Below are 15,980 nucleotides of genomic sequence, written 5' to 3' on the forward strand. Positions count from 1 at the left end.
AAAGGATTTATATTCAATATAATGTCAAATTTTATACATTACCTAATAAATCAATTATTTATTAAAAATATTTATTTTAATTTACTTACAATTTTATATTATATATCTATAAAATTACTCTATCAATATATCAAATATATATATTTTTTGTAAATACTTTGATTGAAAAACTTTATACTAACAAACCCTTAGAACTATGACAAAATCATAAGTTATACTGCACCATAGTAATATTTAGTTAAGTGTATAGTAAAATCTAGTTTTACATTAGTTGCTTATGTTGAAGAAACTCTAGGGCTGGTTAAGATAATAACCCGCCGATCACTACACATTATTTTTTAATGAAAGACGATGCTGTCAATGATCATGGTGGCGGTTGACACAATATATATATATATGACAACTATGGTCTAAGTGTAAATCAAAGAAGGCCGACTGAACATAGTCAATTGAAGCGATACACCATAGAGGCAATTCTGTTCAAGCAAAACGAATAAAATAATTGGCAACTCTGTAGGGTACATGGAACAGCAAATAGAAGTGACTGGCATTATACAACCGAAAGAATATTAAGAGACAACCGAATGAAAAAATTTATAGCCACCGTCATTACATTGAGAATTATCCAAAATTATCGCCATCATCATTGCATAATTGTAATAAACACCCAACAACCGTTTCACCTAGAAATTATGTCTACTATATGGGATAAGCACACATTTACTGTTTTGCAAAAGCCAGTGTGAGGAGGGTGCGGTCTGCACGCACAGGGGGATGTTGAATTTCTTGTAAAGATGCAAAAGGACCTTAATATATATAGCAGTAACATATTCATGTCTTCTATGATTAGACGATTTGATGATGAACAACTACCGCCTTAAGCTCTCCACAATGTAGTCCGCGTACAGATTCCTTCAGAACAGAATGTTGAAATGAAATTAAATCTCTATTTTTGAAACCGTGTTAAAGTGACCAAATGGACATGGACATGAGAAGAAAGTTTAAAAAGGAAGAATCACAAGCTGCAATGCAACCCCACTGGGGTCTTTCCACTTTTTCTGATATATAAAAAGAACGTGATATGTGCATGTACATCTCATGACAGAGAGGCAAAGGGAATTCGAGACAGGAAACTATCACTTACATGGAATGCTGGATTGCTTCGTAAGCAGTAGTGGCTGGCAGAAAGTCGTTAACAGCAACTTCCTTGTTCTCATTCTTCTTGTCTAAAAGATTTATCAAGGAAAAATAAAGTTAACACGCTTCAGATAAAGAAGCAGTTTCAACAGCACTTGCTTTGCTAATAAGAATAATTAAACTTACAGTCTTCAAAGAAGCGACGAATCTCAGCCAAACGGTGAGGTGGAAGATCCTTGATATCATTGAAGTGACGATACTCAGGATCATCAGCACAGACAGCAATAATCTTGTCATCTTTCTCACCCTACATTCATAAACAGTTTATCTTATTTGCTATCAAATATATATCCAAAAGTCAGATAGGAGTATTTTGATCAGTGGTTGATTCATACCTGATCAATCATAGGCATCAGACCTATAGCTTTTGCCCGAAGAAAGCATCCTGGTTGAACTGGTTCCTGCATGTGTTTCAATGGTAACATAAGTATTGCCTTAAAAGCTATCGAGCCCTTGAATATGCAACACATAAGTACTGCTTATGGCATCGGCAGGTGTATGGCCAACATAATTATGTTACTCAATCATTCACTTTATGGACCATGTCAATCACAGAGTGAACTGTATAAACCAATGTAATACAATAGAGTTTCAAAGCATGAAACATGCTATGCAACCATGCATTAACTATGATAACTTACGATAAAAATGTGCATCAAACAGCATACCTGCATAATAATCAGGACATCCAAGGGATCATTGTCTTCACAAAGGGTACGAGGGATGAAACCATAGTTGTGAGGATAAACAACTGATGAGTAAAGCACACGATCAACCTGCAGATTTATGCACCATTTATCAGACTTCAGAAACCAATTAGGAATCTATAAGGTGTAGCAAGTACATTGAAGACTACAATAGGAGTCGTAAAAGGTAATTACCTTGATCAGACCGGTTTTCTTGTCAAGTTCATATTTCACCTTGCTCCCTTTCCCAATTTCAATTACCTGCACATATTAACCATGTCTTCAGTATAATAGTCAAGAACTCTAAAATGCTTTGCTTATGAAGACTTTATTATCTTTCAATTTTAAATGAATTGCACAAATGTCAATTCTTCATTCATTTTCCCAAATAAATCCCAATCATGATAACTGAGAAATATGGCCATGTGAAAAGATCTAAAAAGCCAAATGTCTACAATAAATGTGTTACAGACAATCAAATATGAATACATTTTGTACCAAATTATGAAGCATTTCATCTGATGTAAGACATGCTATTCAAAATGTCAATGTTACTGATTAGGGAGAAGGTAAAGTTTTGTATACTTACACAGTTGAAAACCATCGGAGCTCCAGGTCCTATATTAGAAATTAAAAATAGTACAAAAAGTAGTACATTAGATTTACAACAAACTGATAGGAATCGCTAAAAAACGAAACTATACACTGCTTAAGTTGACATTGCATACCAATCTCAAGATCATGCCATGGGTGAGCAGCAACAGACCTCCTGGTCATTGATGAAAGGATCCTTTCATTCAAAGGAGGATGTGAAGAGTAGTGAGAGTCAGAGGGCTTGGTTGGAGTCTCAATTGGTGGAGCCATCACTGTGAGTTACAAACAATGTATAAGTAACTATTTTACAAGCTGTAGAATCAAATTTACTGCACTAAAAAGTATATAGCAAGGACTAAAAATTTCATACAAATTCATCAAGTTAGAAGTAAGCAACGAGAAAAAACAATGATCACAAATGTGTCATTGATCTGTTGCAATTTTTTAATGTTCCTTTCATTTTATCGATCATATTGCTTAACCAACTAAATGTTTGTAAAACTAAGCAACTAAAATATAATTGTCATTTCACTTCCACTAAAAATCTTAAGATTTGCATTCCGTACGGAGCTTCTCTGCTTGAAAAGCTTTTTCTTAGCTGCAGAGTATCATCACATATAGCAATCAACAAACAGTTGAAGGCACAACTCTCAAGAACCCAAACGAAAATGGGAAGAAAAACCAAAGAACTCTGCATATATTAAAACATTTCCCACTCTCTGTTTGGTAAAGTAAGCAGAGAATTTTTGTTTTCAAAACCAAAAAAGATTTCGTAGCAGAGCTCTCGCACAGCGATTCCACGGTTGATTTTTTAGCAAAATGTTTTAGAATCAAATAAATCTACGATTACAGCATAGCAAACACAGATCTACAAAGCTACTACCACTTAAATCAACACAAAATGCTAAAAGGAGAAAATACAGAACGAAAGCCAACCAAAACTAAATATTCGTTGAGAAATTTAAAAAAAAAAGTGATTTCAGCTCAAGATCAACGCCAGATGATTCTTCACCAGCATAAATAAACAAGTAAAAAAAGAAAAAAAACTAATTTCAGATAAATTTTTATCAAAAAGAAGGTAAAATATATATCTCGGGACTCGGATTCAACGATTCAGTCAACATCCAAGTTACAACGAGCAGAAGCAATTAGATCCAAAAACTGAGCAGAAACAAGAAGAAACCGAGCAGAAAAATGAAAAATCAACGATCCGAACGCTGAAAGAGGGACTTGAAACGCACCTGCAACGGTTTCAAGCTCTTCCAGAATGAAGCTTTCAAGAAGTTAAAGGAAAAAACGCACAGATCTCAAAAACAAAGAGAAAAAAGAGAACAGGTAAAGAGAGAAAAAGAAGAGTAATGAGATGAAGGAATGAAACCCTATAGGACGCTTAAGTAGAAAAGGAGCAAAGAAAGCTGTACGTGTTCCCGCTCTCTTTCCTCGTTACCATTTAAAGGCAACCCCCCGACCCCAAAAGAGAGAAAAAAAACAAAGAATACTATTTCAATCAATTTAATTAAATAAATAAAAAGAAAAAAAAAAGTTGCAAAGAGGAAATTCCTTACGTTTCAATGCTGTGAGAAATAAAAAAAAAAGGAATCGCGGATATTCTGCGGAAGCGAATAAGTCGTGGTTCCCAGTTGCAATATCCGAGATTACGCGTCGTCTGGTGATTGGGTGGTTAGAGTGACGGAGCAAAGTAGAACCCACTGGGGACAGAGACGGACTTCCTAACGGTCGTGCGGTGCTGTTTGGGATTTTAGCCCCCTATATGCTGGACGGTGAGGAGTCTCTGTTACGGCTTCTTTATTCTCCAAAATGGTTGGGTAGCTGAAAAAGATAAAATATATTACACATTGTCAATGTGGCGTGTGGCGGACACCTATCCTCTGTTTGTGGGACCCTTTTTCTCTAATCACAATTTTATTTTTTAAAAACCACTAGTAATTTTTTATTGACAAAAGGGTGAATATAAGACTATTTTCATAATGTAAATTATTTAATAAAATATTATTTCATTAAATAAAATAAAAATTTATATTTGATATTACCGTGTACTGTAATAAAGTTTTTACAAAGTTAATATAATATCACGTAAAAATGAAAGGAATACATACCTTAAAAATGTCGGTGTATAACGTCCATGTAAGAATAATTATGTTTGTGAGGTGGAAAAGGTGATCACGAAGCAAGCTAAAGCTTCCAGAATGAATGAAGACCGTGAAGATATTTTCAATCTTATCATGCTATATGCGTTGGAGCTTCGTAGGAAAAGCCTATCCATTACTAAAAGGCTGGCCAGCAGCGGGTTGACTTCCCAAAACCTACCAGTCTCCCCGTATTCTATTTACTGGCTCTCGGCTGGCTGCATATCCTGCAAACACAAATAAACATAAACAACCAAAAAGGGATGCTGTTGATACTTAATCCTAGTCCTGTCTCCTGTCGTGTACACGGTTTGAATTTGATTATTAGTAATAATCTTTTGTTGACGCAGGCAACGGACAACGGTCGAATCATGAGTGGAGTCTTTCAGCCCACCCACTTTGTGGGTGATTTGTTCAATTCCTAATTTGCGGAGTAAATTCTTTCATTTCTTTTTTTTATTATTTCATGCTTACTTACCCTCCATTTGTCATCTGTTTCCATCGGACCAAGCTTCTCCCCAATTTAGGCTAATGTCAGCATTTTTCTTTATTTTTTTTAAGTGGGCTGCTGGGATATAATGGGGTTAGTTGTTAGATTTGGACATGTACTTTAACTGTAATTATTTTAATAAATTTCTTAATTTAAAATAATTATTTACTAAAATTATAAGGTGACTATTGAGAAAGTGAGAATCAAATCGGAAAGAGTGAGAGTTGAGAGAGAAGCTCTCACTAGTCCAAGTATGAGCCAAGAAACTTTCTCCTCTCGTTGTAATTGCGAATGACATTTTCATGATAAGATAACATTTTTAGAAATGTCATGGAGGTGTCATGGAAATGTCATTATCATTAATTAAATGCTTAGAAATATTAGATAAATCTTAACTTAATTGAAAATCAATACACATTAATTATTTTTTTTCATTTTATTAAAATAAATTAAAACATTCTAACTAGTTATTTTCTCTATTATTTCGATGAATATTGTTAATGTATGGTAAATAAATCAACTTTTCCTATTGTCGTTGAAACTAAAAGTTTCATCAACATTCCTTTTTCCGGATGAAAACTAAAAAAATATGACTTGAGGATAGGGCATATGATGAGTATTTTCAAACAATATCGACAAGGAAAGAAGATCTTATTACATATTTAAATGATTGATCACAATGAAATGTGGCCAACCATAAAACATTACGAGCAATTGTTTATAAACGTGTTTTGCATGTTTTGATATATAATTACGATCACGTTTAACCACCATCGTCCTTTATCAATAAAATTGTATTTTAATATTTTGCCTTTTAATAAAGCAAATAAAACTAATGAAATCTTTATCTTCTTTAAGGAATTGAGCCTAAGCTTTTTGCTTTGTTTGAATTGTTCTTAATTTTGGAGTATTAAAATTTTAAGACGTATCAAAATTATAAGCAATTGTAATATCTTTAATTTAATTGATGTGAGATTTTATTATTATTATCTTATTACTTCTTTTATGTGTACGTAAAGATAATGAATCTATCACAGTACAATAATAAAAAAGATAACATTTCGATATTATGTTATTTTTACAATAGATTATTGACTTGATTTATGTAAAATTTTTGATATAATACTTGAAAAAATCCTTAAACTATGTAAAAAAAATTCAAATATCACAATGCTAAAACAAAATTTATCATAGTTCAAATATCACAATGCTATAAAAAAATGTTAAACTATGTAGTATTATTGTAGAGAGTGAAAAATGTTATATTACTATGTATCATGCCGTGTGATTATGTTATCATGTTATGTCATTATTTTTTGTGACATGTTAACAAGTCACGTTAAAGTCACATGGATATAAAATAACAAGTGACATTTTAATTAAATCGATAATTAGTTATAAAAATTTATTTGACTTAGAATAAATATATAAAAACTTATTTGACTTAAAATAAAAATATAAGAGTTTAATTAAATATAATAAAATAATAAAAAATTATTTTAATTTTTTCAAAATAATTTAATAATTTGATTTAAATATTATATAAACAATTTTTATTGATACATCTGTACGGAAATCTTATTCAAATATCTTAGAACCAACTTGGTTTGAGAAAAAAATTAGTAGTTACTTCCATAGACGCTCACACAAAATATCTTAAGCATTTATGAAAATGGTAGATCTGGGACACTTGTTAGGTGATGCAGGCTTTGGCTAACATTCAATGCAGCTTTATCCATCTCCATAAAATGCAATAAATGTATTGGATTTCACCAATCATATTTAATTTTTGGAGCTAAATTTTTAATCCATATTTTGATGTTTGCCAAATTTATTTTCTTTCTTATGTCTTCCTTGAATCATAGATTAGCAGCCAAATATCAAATTTTGGTCTGTCAAAATGCATCGTAGGAAGAAGACTTGGTAACCGATAGTTTTGATACCAATCCTCGATCTGTCAATTTGCTCATATTTTTCAGTGTGGCTTTGTACCAATAAATTTATGAAATAATAAGTACAGTAGTGACACAAATCGTATGCTTTGCAATTGTTGCTCATCCTTACATAAAAAAATCTTATAAAATTGATTATAAAGCACAATATCACAATACTATAACAAAATTTATCATAATCTGTTACTATAACATGATGACATAGGACTATAAAAATCAAATTTTTACTAAATCGAATTGTCATAAATATGTTTGAGAGTTAAAAGTGAGCTACAATATTTTAATTTATGCTTAGTGTTACAGAACACTTGTTTATAGTTTACTGACGATGAAATAAATTTTTTAATGAAGATTGAGTCCTTTTGCTGGTGATCAATGATTTTATTTGAGTTGGGGAAAGAAGGAATAAAATAGTAAAGGCAGAGTACATGTATATTTTTTTCTTCAAAGAATAAAATTTGACGCTTTGAGTACTGAGCCACGCCTGAAAAATTCATATGTGGCGGTCCCTTTCCCTAAGGTAAAACAAGCAGAAAAAGGATGGATTGAACCCAGATGTCACCTGGATTCAGCCACCATTTTCATTGAGCTTTCCAATTTGGCGACTTTGGGTAGCGTTCATTCCCCTAACGAGAATGAGCACCAATGCCTCACGGCATTTATCCAAGAATTTGAAAGCTTGACGGAACGCAGAGCACTAGAATTTTACTTTCGAGTTCCACTAACCCTCCCCCTGATTCCATTCTTCCCCAGCTCGTCCTGTCGCGGCTGACCAGCTAACCCTTCACGGGAAAGAAAACGAATGAAGTTTCTTTAGCATTTGTCACATATATACAGTGCATATACTTTATTTGAAAACGAACACATGCTTCTGTCCAGGTGCCCAGATTCACGTCAACTAGATGACTAATTTACGAACTGAACATTTAACAGAAAATGACATTTGGGCAGTCTGGAAACTTGATCGTAAACTTAAGGCTGCCTTTTTGATTGGGCAAACAGACCATATAAGTCCATAATGGAGCCATCGAATGGCTGAGTTTAAGTCTTGGTAAGGATCGTGGTGATCTGGAAGTTTAAACCCGAGCTTGCAAAAGCCTTCCTACCCAGAGGAATCAGCCATCAAGCTAAGGAAGAGATGGGCAATCTCAGGTTCGCTTGGTGCTAGTACCAGTGAGCGGTGTGGTTGAGACGAGAGAATTGAGATAATGGCCACATAATGTAATTGAGCTTCGTAAGCTGGCGATGGCGAGTGAGCTTTAGCCCAGTTTTTAATTGCTTTTCATGCTGATACCAAATTGCTGTAAAATATCTCTTAACGGTATTATGAAAAATAAAAAGTATAATATTTATATTTTTTAATTATTAATAAAAATTAAAATAATTTTTAATTCATTCAATTTAATTTTTATATTATTTTTTTTAAATTTTATAATTAATAATTAATTAAATTATTATTAATCAAAATATTATTTATTATTTTTTATATGAGATGACATTCACATTATATTAATGTAAAAATGATAAATATCGTATGATTATATTATTATATTATATTAATATATTATATTATAATAATATTATAATATATTAATATATCTCGTAATATAAAATAATAAATAATATTTTAATTAATAATAAATAATTAATTATTAATGTAAAAATTTATTTAATTTAAAATAAAAATAAAAATTAATTAAAAATAATAAAAAATTATTTAAATTTTGTAAATAAAAACCATATTTCCTATAACAAAAAAACGCGTTACGAAATTCATCTACACGAAAAGTATTACTACTTGTCAATTTAGAAGGTATTATTATAATCAAATGACGATTTTGACGGCAAACAATGCAATCAGGTAGACCATATTGGCCGGGTCCTAATATTTGAAAGGTTGACATTTGCATGTGGATACATTATTTTTCTTTGACTATTAATCTCCGTAATAACTAAAATTGGAATTATGCGGTGTTCGTCAAACTGACTGTGATTTTAGAAGGTCTTCCTTTGCCGTGTGGCATGGAATTGATTGACCGATGCAAATTTCGCTTGACATTTTCTTTTAAAATTGAAATTGTTTTCTCAGCAACGCCAGGGGAAAACCGCCATTGAAACCCTTTGGCAACTGTCCTCGCTGACCACCTGCCCACGGTTTGGCCCATCTCTGTTCCCACTTGACCAAGTCTTGGGACTTTGACATTTGTATTAGGCCCGGATACACTTAAATAGTATAATAATGCAGGTTGCAAAAGTTTGGGTTGGGCCAAGTGTTAATAGGTTCCCTAAGTCTGAGCTTATATTACGTTAAACAAGTTTAAAGAAAAATTAATTATTTATTATGAAATTTTTTTATGTACCTATTAAAATAAATATTCTTTATTTAATCAGGTATAGTATAAAATAAATAATTAATTCTTTTTAATGCTTAATAAACCAAACACTAATCAACAATGAAGACGAATCTGGTAAATATCTGGAAACCGGTCGATTAGACATTCTAGATATTGTAGTCCCCCATAGGTAATAGTGTTAGGCATTGATATTCCTTTCCATTTATTTATACTTCCTATGCCATTGTATATTCTTCACTTACGTCGGTTCAGGTTTAATGCTGGGAACCTGGCGCAGATAATGATGGTACTTGCTGCTTAGAATATTATGTTTTACTTTTTCAATGATGAATATATTCTAATTTTATTCTTATTATTAACTTTGAAGCACTTCGACTTTTAAAATAAAAAAGTTATTTATTTATTTATTTTTTGCAAGAAAATTTGTTTCTTTTTTCAAAATTTAAAAAAATTTAAATTGTAAAACATCATCTTAAATCTCGAAGTGCATTCTTTGCTTGCTGCATCCTTGGTTTTAGATACCCAAATCCAATGCGTCTATCACTAGCTAAACGGTGCCGTTTAACTAACAGCTAAGGAAAAGCCCAGTCGTTTTCTTGAATCAGCTATTTTCTGTCCGTTGACGAGTAATTAAAAAAAAAAAAAACCCGTCCGTTAGATCCACACATATCTCAACACCCAATATCAATCCAACGGTTGGGAGTCGAATCCAATAACTTATTTCTCGACGATACTCTCCGCTCTCAATTCTTTTTCTCTCTCTCAAAAAGAAAAAAGTTTTTTTTTCCAACGGCCGACCGGTGCTGACGTACCAGAGACGCTTCCCTCCTCATTTCTCTCATCTCCCCTCACCAGATCTCACTCTTCTTTTCCCTGATCCGGTATTGCTTTCCTTTCAATTCACCATAAAATTAAAACCATTTATTTCTATTTCTTTTACCTTTTTTTTTCTTTTTTTACATTCATTATTTACGTCTAAGCCTTTTATTTTTCTTTTCTTATTGGTCTAGGGTTTATTTGTTCGTTTCAATAGATTTTGTTCTATTTCCATGGCTGCTCCACCTGCAAGAGCTCGAGCCGATTATGATTACCTCATAAAGCTCCTTTTGATCGGCGACAGCGGTAACTATTTCTTTTCTTTTTTATGTGTCTCTTGATATGAAATGCGATCTATTCGTTAATCTACATTGTTTCTGAGAAATGTTAGTGTTCTTTAAAAGGATTTGATTATATTTTCTAAATATAGAGAACCTAGATGTGATACCGTGTGATGTGCATTTCCATGATCATTAATTACCTTAGATTAAGCTTCATTTTAGGTTTGTAGGTTATGTTAAATACGGAAATTTTATTGCGTTAAGCGAGATTGATTAAAAAAAAGTCTGTTTTAGTGCTTTTGTGGTGAATCTATACTACTGGCATTTTTTCTTCTAATATTTTAGGTTGAATATTTGTTGATGTATTCTGTGTTAATATAGCTCATTGCCATGCGAATATTCTCTGAGTCCATTAGTGTTATTGATGATGGATATTGTGGAGTCTTAGCATGTACATTTGCATGAGGGAACCTTTTCTTGAGACAAGGGATCCGCTGCCACAAATAGTTGTAGTTTCCTGCAATTAGGGATGATAGGTGGTATTGTAGTGATTTTAAAGGAGGTTTTCTTGTTATTCTGCACTTTCTTTTGAATTTGAGTTCTGAATAACGCTTTTTACTTATACTATTGTCTGGTTGCACAGGTGTGGGTAAGAGTTGCCTCCTTTTGCGTTTCTCTGATGGCTCATTTACTACAAGTTTTATCACGACAATTGGGTTAGTGTTTTTTCTAATGCTGTATGATGGTCTTTTTCTTTTAAAAAAATTTGTTTAATTTTTTTATGAAGTGCATGTGGTTCAATAAGGTTGTGTTTACTCTGGCAGAATTGACTTTAAGATAAGGACTATAGAGCTTGATGGGAAAAGGATCAAACTGCAAATTTGGGATACTGCTGGGCAAGAGCGGTTTCGAACAATCACGACAGGTTAGTTTTTGGGCTTCTTTTGAAGGTGTCACTGACTAGAAATGAACTGTCTAATCAGAATTATAACTTATCTGATTGATAAAATAACTTGCTAGCATAGCATGACTTGGGCATTCCTTTACTTCAGCGGGTTAATTGTGAGTGTCATTGCATGATGTGAATTACCATTGACATCCCCTGTTCAAGGTTGTTGTTGTTTCTCTTTCCCTGTGGTTTAGTCTGTAATGGTGTTAGGAGTTTGTATGCTTCCATGGTGTGTCTCTCTCACACTTTCCAGCCCACTGATTGTAGTACTCTTGAACTGCATGATAGGACTTGGAAGTAAAATTACTAAGAACAGATGGTTAGGATTGAAATTCATGTAGTTCTGTAGATACCTAGCCTCCCATATTTTCTAGATTCTTGTTGCTTAGTGTTTAGAGTTTAGACTGAAGGTGTTTGCTATTAGTATTATCTCTGTGGGTGGTTGAAAATTTTACTACTACATAAGTTTTTTCTTCTTCCCCCTCCCCCCTTCCACCCCTGAATATGGTTGCCTGATCTGTTTTTTGGGCACTTATCTTCTTTTACCCTTTTGAGGTGGGCATGGGGGATGTTCACTTTACTTTTGTTGCTCCAGATGTGCACTCTCTCTCATGCATCAAGATTTTATTGTCTTCTAGAGTCTTTTTTGGTTCACAGACGTAAGTAAGTAATATTTTCTTTTTGTGCAGCTTACTACCGTGGAGCCATGGGTATTTTGCTCGTGTATGATGTGACTGATGAGTCATCTTTCAATAGTAATTACTTAACCTTTTATCATTTGAAATTTGGATTTCATACATATGTTGTTCAATTTTATCAACCTTTGAATCTTTAGAACTGTTTGTAATGGTTCCACCAAAATTTTGCACATTATTGGAACATTTCACTTTCCTGCATTGTTGAAACTTGAAAGAATACTTCCTTATCCAGTGATTTGAATTTTTATTCTTTCTCCATTATAGTCATGTTTATCGACTGAACTAATATCCTTTTCTGCTTAGACATTAGAAATTGGATTCGTAATATTGAACAGCATGCATCTGACAATGTCAACAAGATTCTGGTGGGTAATAAGGCTGACATGGATGAAAGCAAAAGGGTCTGTTTCTTTCTCCTTCTTCCATGTGCACATGTGTGCTTGTCTTTGCATGCATATGTTGTTACCCTTATGTTTTCCATATTATGCTGGATATTTTTCTTGTCAAGTTGACAGGGAACTTATTTTTCAGGCTGTCCCTACCTCAAGGGGCCAAGCTCTTGCTGATGAATATGGCATCAAGTTCTTTGAGACTGTATGTAAATTTTTGCTGTGAATGTTGTAGTTACTTTTGATGTTTTAGTTGATCTCTTCCAATTTGCTCAAGAGCAACTCTATCTTGCAGAGTGCAAAAACAAACTTAAATGTTGAGGAGGTTTTCTTTTCAATAGCCAGGGATATTAAGCAAAGACTCGCAGATAGTGACTCAAGGGCTGAGGTATGGTTTCTTTAACATGAAGTATGAGCTTTTTCATATCAATATACATACTTGTGATATTTATGCAAAACCGTTTCTTTAACATTTTTTAATACATATATTTTTGCCATTTTTATTATTTTCTTCTTTCCTTTGCAGCCACAGACAATCAAAATTAACCAACCAGACCAGGCAGCAGGGGCTGCGGCAGCTGCTCAAAAATCGGCTTGCTGTGGGTCTTGAACAAACTATGTTGAGGATGAGATCTGAAGGGTACATTCCCTTCTCTAGGAAGCCGTTTTGGACCGGGAAAACTAATTTTGTTACAACTATAATGTTCATGTTTGTATTGTTCTGCCTATCATTATTTCGTATCTGCTACTCTTTGGTGTGAATTTTAGATCCTTGGTATTTTGCAAAATTAATTATATTAGATTATTTTTCCTTAATAGCATCCTGTGTGTTTGAAAGAAAATTTGTTCTACCATTTTGCTAAATGGAGTTGAAATTAAGGACTGCTCTAGTAATTTGGTGACGAATAGGGAAACCAACACGTTAGTTGAACTATATGTGAATGAGCTTGATTTAAGTTTATGTTTTCGAACAATATGTCAAAATTTGTTTAATAAACAAAGGTGTGTTCGATTCCATTGTGTTCAACAACAATCTCTTCTATTGATGTGGTATGTTATTATTCATTTCCCACGTTGCATTTGCAAGGATGGGATCGGATGTCACCTCATTTCTTTGCTTTTTATAATTAAAGGTGTGAAGTGTCTGTCAGAATATAAGTGTCTTATCTGCAGAATATAAATCTGGTACATTGATTCTCTTGGTACTGTGTTAATGCGAAATCATCTGAATATATGTTTTTTGTCCCTATCATGAGCATCATTTGGGATGAGAGTCGTGTGTATCTAAATCGTTTGAGAACTTAAACCAGATGTCACGGTCGGCGGAATTGTTGCATGCACAGTTCGTAAGATTCGTTGGAACAGCAGTACAAACAGGTGTCGCACACCTCTTAGGGTCAAAACTCAATCTTGGGTGTCATGGTCCTAGTGTGGATCATGTGAATGCCACATTGAAGAGTATGCTCCCAACTCCCAGTGGGTAGAGCCATAAGTCCCATGACCAAGAGATACTCTCAACGGGAAGTCAAGAGAGGATGCCATGGTCTTCGAGGAGAGCCATTAATCTTACATCGGTTTTGTACTTGAGAAACACAGGGCATATAAGAATTTACACATACATTGATTATGTATCAAAGTGATATTAGATATAAAAGAATTCACATCATCTTCAACCTATGAGATATTTTTTGTGAGATAAAATTTTAAGACTAAGGGATCAAAGCGAACAATATTTCACAGGAGATGATATGGATCGTGACACTAGGCCAATATTGATTAGGGGCCACTGAAAACCAATGGGCTGTAGACAACTATGGGTTGCGCAACTACATAAGGAAATCACACAGGAAGCTTGAGTTGCATGGAATAACTTGCAGGGAAGAATATGACTGGGGCTAGAATTCTTGTGTATAACTATTATTTATTTTACTTGCATTTGGACTTTAGGTTAGTCGTAAAATATTTTTTTATTTAAATCTCTTGTTATCTATTCTAATTATACTAGACCATTAGAAGTAAAGTTGTTTTATGATTAGGGAAAACTTATTATAAATAGGACCTAGGGCTTTAGAAAAAAAATAGTTAATTGCCTCAGTAGTCTTTACATTCAAGCATTCTAACATTCATAGGTTATTTTGCTTAGAATCTTAGTTATTTGTATCTCTTGGGAGTAATATAATTATTTAGGCTAGTTGTAGAATATTTGTTTGTTATCTATTCTAATTATACTAGACTATTAAAAGTAAAGATGTTTTATGATTAGGGAAAACCTATTAGAAATAGGACCTTAGGGCTTTAGAAAAAAAATAATCAATTGCCCCAGTAGTCTTTACATTCAAGCATTTTAGCATTCATAGGTTATTTTGCTTAAAATCTTAGCTATTTGTATCTCTTGGGAGTAATACAATTATATAGGTTAGTCATAGAATATTTATTTATTTAAATCTCTTGTTATCTATTCTAATTATACTAAACCATTAGAAATAGAGTTGTTTTATGATTAAGAAAAACTTATTATAAATAGGACCCTAAGGTTTTAGAAAAAAAATAGTCAATTGCCCCAATAGTCTTTATATTCAAGCATTCTAACATTCGTAGGTTATTTTGCTTAAAATTTTAAATATTTGTATCTCTTGGGAGTAATACAATTATTTTTCCCGAAGTCTTTTTTTCAAGTTTCATTTATATTGATTTCATATTATAGCGCAATATTCTAAGTTAGGCTTGCTTAGGCTTTTTGTTCCTAAGTCTTAAGTGCCACACAAATAGGTCCAAGCTCATGACAAGTGGTATCAAAACTAGATATCGCTTGTAATTGTCATTATATTCCACACTTTTTCGAAGAAAGAAGGTATCAGAGCAATGCTTCTTAGAGCTAAGTATTACAATAAGAACCCTTTTGTGCTCTGACGTTCTTTATCAGAGCAATACTTTCTTGAGCCAAGGAAATCTCACTTAGAGCCTGTTTGGCTTAAGTTTTTTTAGCTTAAAAACTTAATAGCTTTTATGAAAAATAATATTTTTAAAATTAAGTTAAAACTGTTTGGTAAAATAAATTATATAAGTTATAATTTTGGTTAAAATTATCATAAAGAGTATTCATGCTATCATCAATCGTCTAATAAATTACAGCGAAACAAATCTGTTTTGAGTTTATATACAATATAAGATGTTAAAATCAAACAAATCTATAAAAAAATGAACGAACTCTCAAACTTATATAATAATAATAATAATAGTATTAGATTTTTGTTGATCAGCAAACAATTAGACCATGATGCTTTAATTTCTCAATAAAGAAGAAAAAAGAGAAAACGATGCATTTGACATTAAAATCCTTTGGTGAAGAAGAGAGAAAACTTTTAAATAGTATTTGAATGTAGTTTTGAATTTTGAGTTTTCGTTTTTCTTAATTTTTGTAAGAACT

At 32.7% G+C, this 15,980-nt stretch overlaps 2 protein-coding genes across 2 annotated transcripts; one reads left to right on the forward strand and one right to left on the reverse strand.

Annotated features, from left to right (window-relative positions):
- LOC18597812 (soluble inorganic pyrophosphatase 4) lies at positions 520–3,937 on the reverse strand. The gene is made up of 9 exons (XM_018122162.1): positions 3,719–3,937; positions 2,612–2,749; positions 2,473–2,501; positions 2,079–2,144; positions 1,866–1,973; positions 1,533–1,598; positions 1,324–1,444; positions 1,145–1,226; positions 520–912 (listed from the first exon to the last, which is right to left on the reverse strand). The coding sequence occupies exons 2-9, from the start codon at positions 2,745–2,747 to the stop codon at positions 870–872; spliced, it is 651 nt and encodes a 216-aa protein (XP_017977651.1). The 5' UTR covers positions 2,748–2,749; positions 3,719–3,937; the 3' UTR covers positions 520–869.
- LOC18597813 (ras-related protein RABE1c) lies at positions 10,078–13,432 on the forward strand. The gene is made up of 9 exons (XM_007027040.2): positions 10,078–10,301; positions 10,431–10,542; positions 11,161–11,233; positions 11,342–11,442; positions 12,156–12,221; positions 12,468–12,565; positions 12,696–12,758; positions 12,849–12,941; positions 13,080–13,432. Exons 2-9 carry the CDS (start codon positions 10,470–10,472, stop codon positions 13,161–13,163), a joined length of 651 nt encoding a protein of 216 aa, XP_007027102.2. The 5' UTR covers positions 10,078–10,301; positions 10,431–10,469; the 3' UTR covers positions 13,164–13,432.

Source organism: Theobroma cacao, chromosome 5, assembly GCF_000208745.1.
Source record: "Theobroma cacao cultivar B97-61/B2 chromosome 5, Criollo_cocoa_genome_V2, whole genome shotgun sequence".
Lineage (NCBI taxonomy): Eukaryota > Viridiplantae > Streptophyta > Magnoliopsida > Malvales > Malvaceae > Theobroma > Theobroma cacao.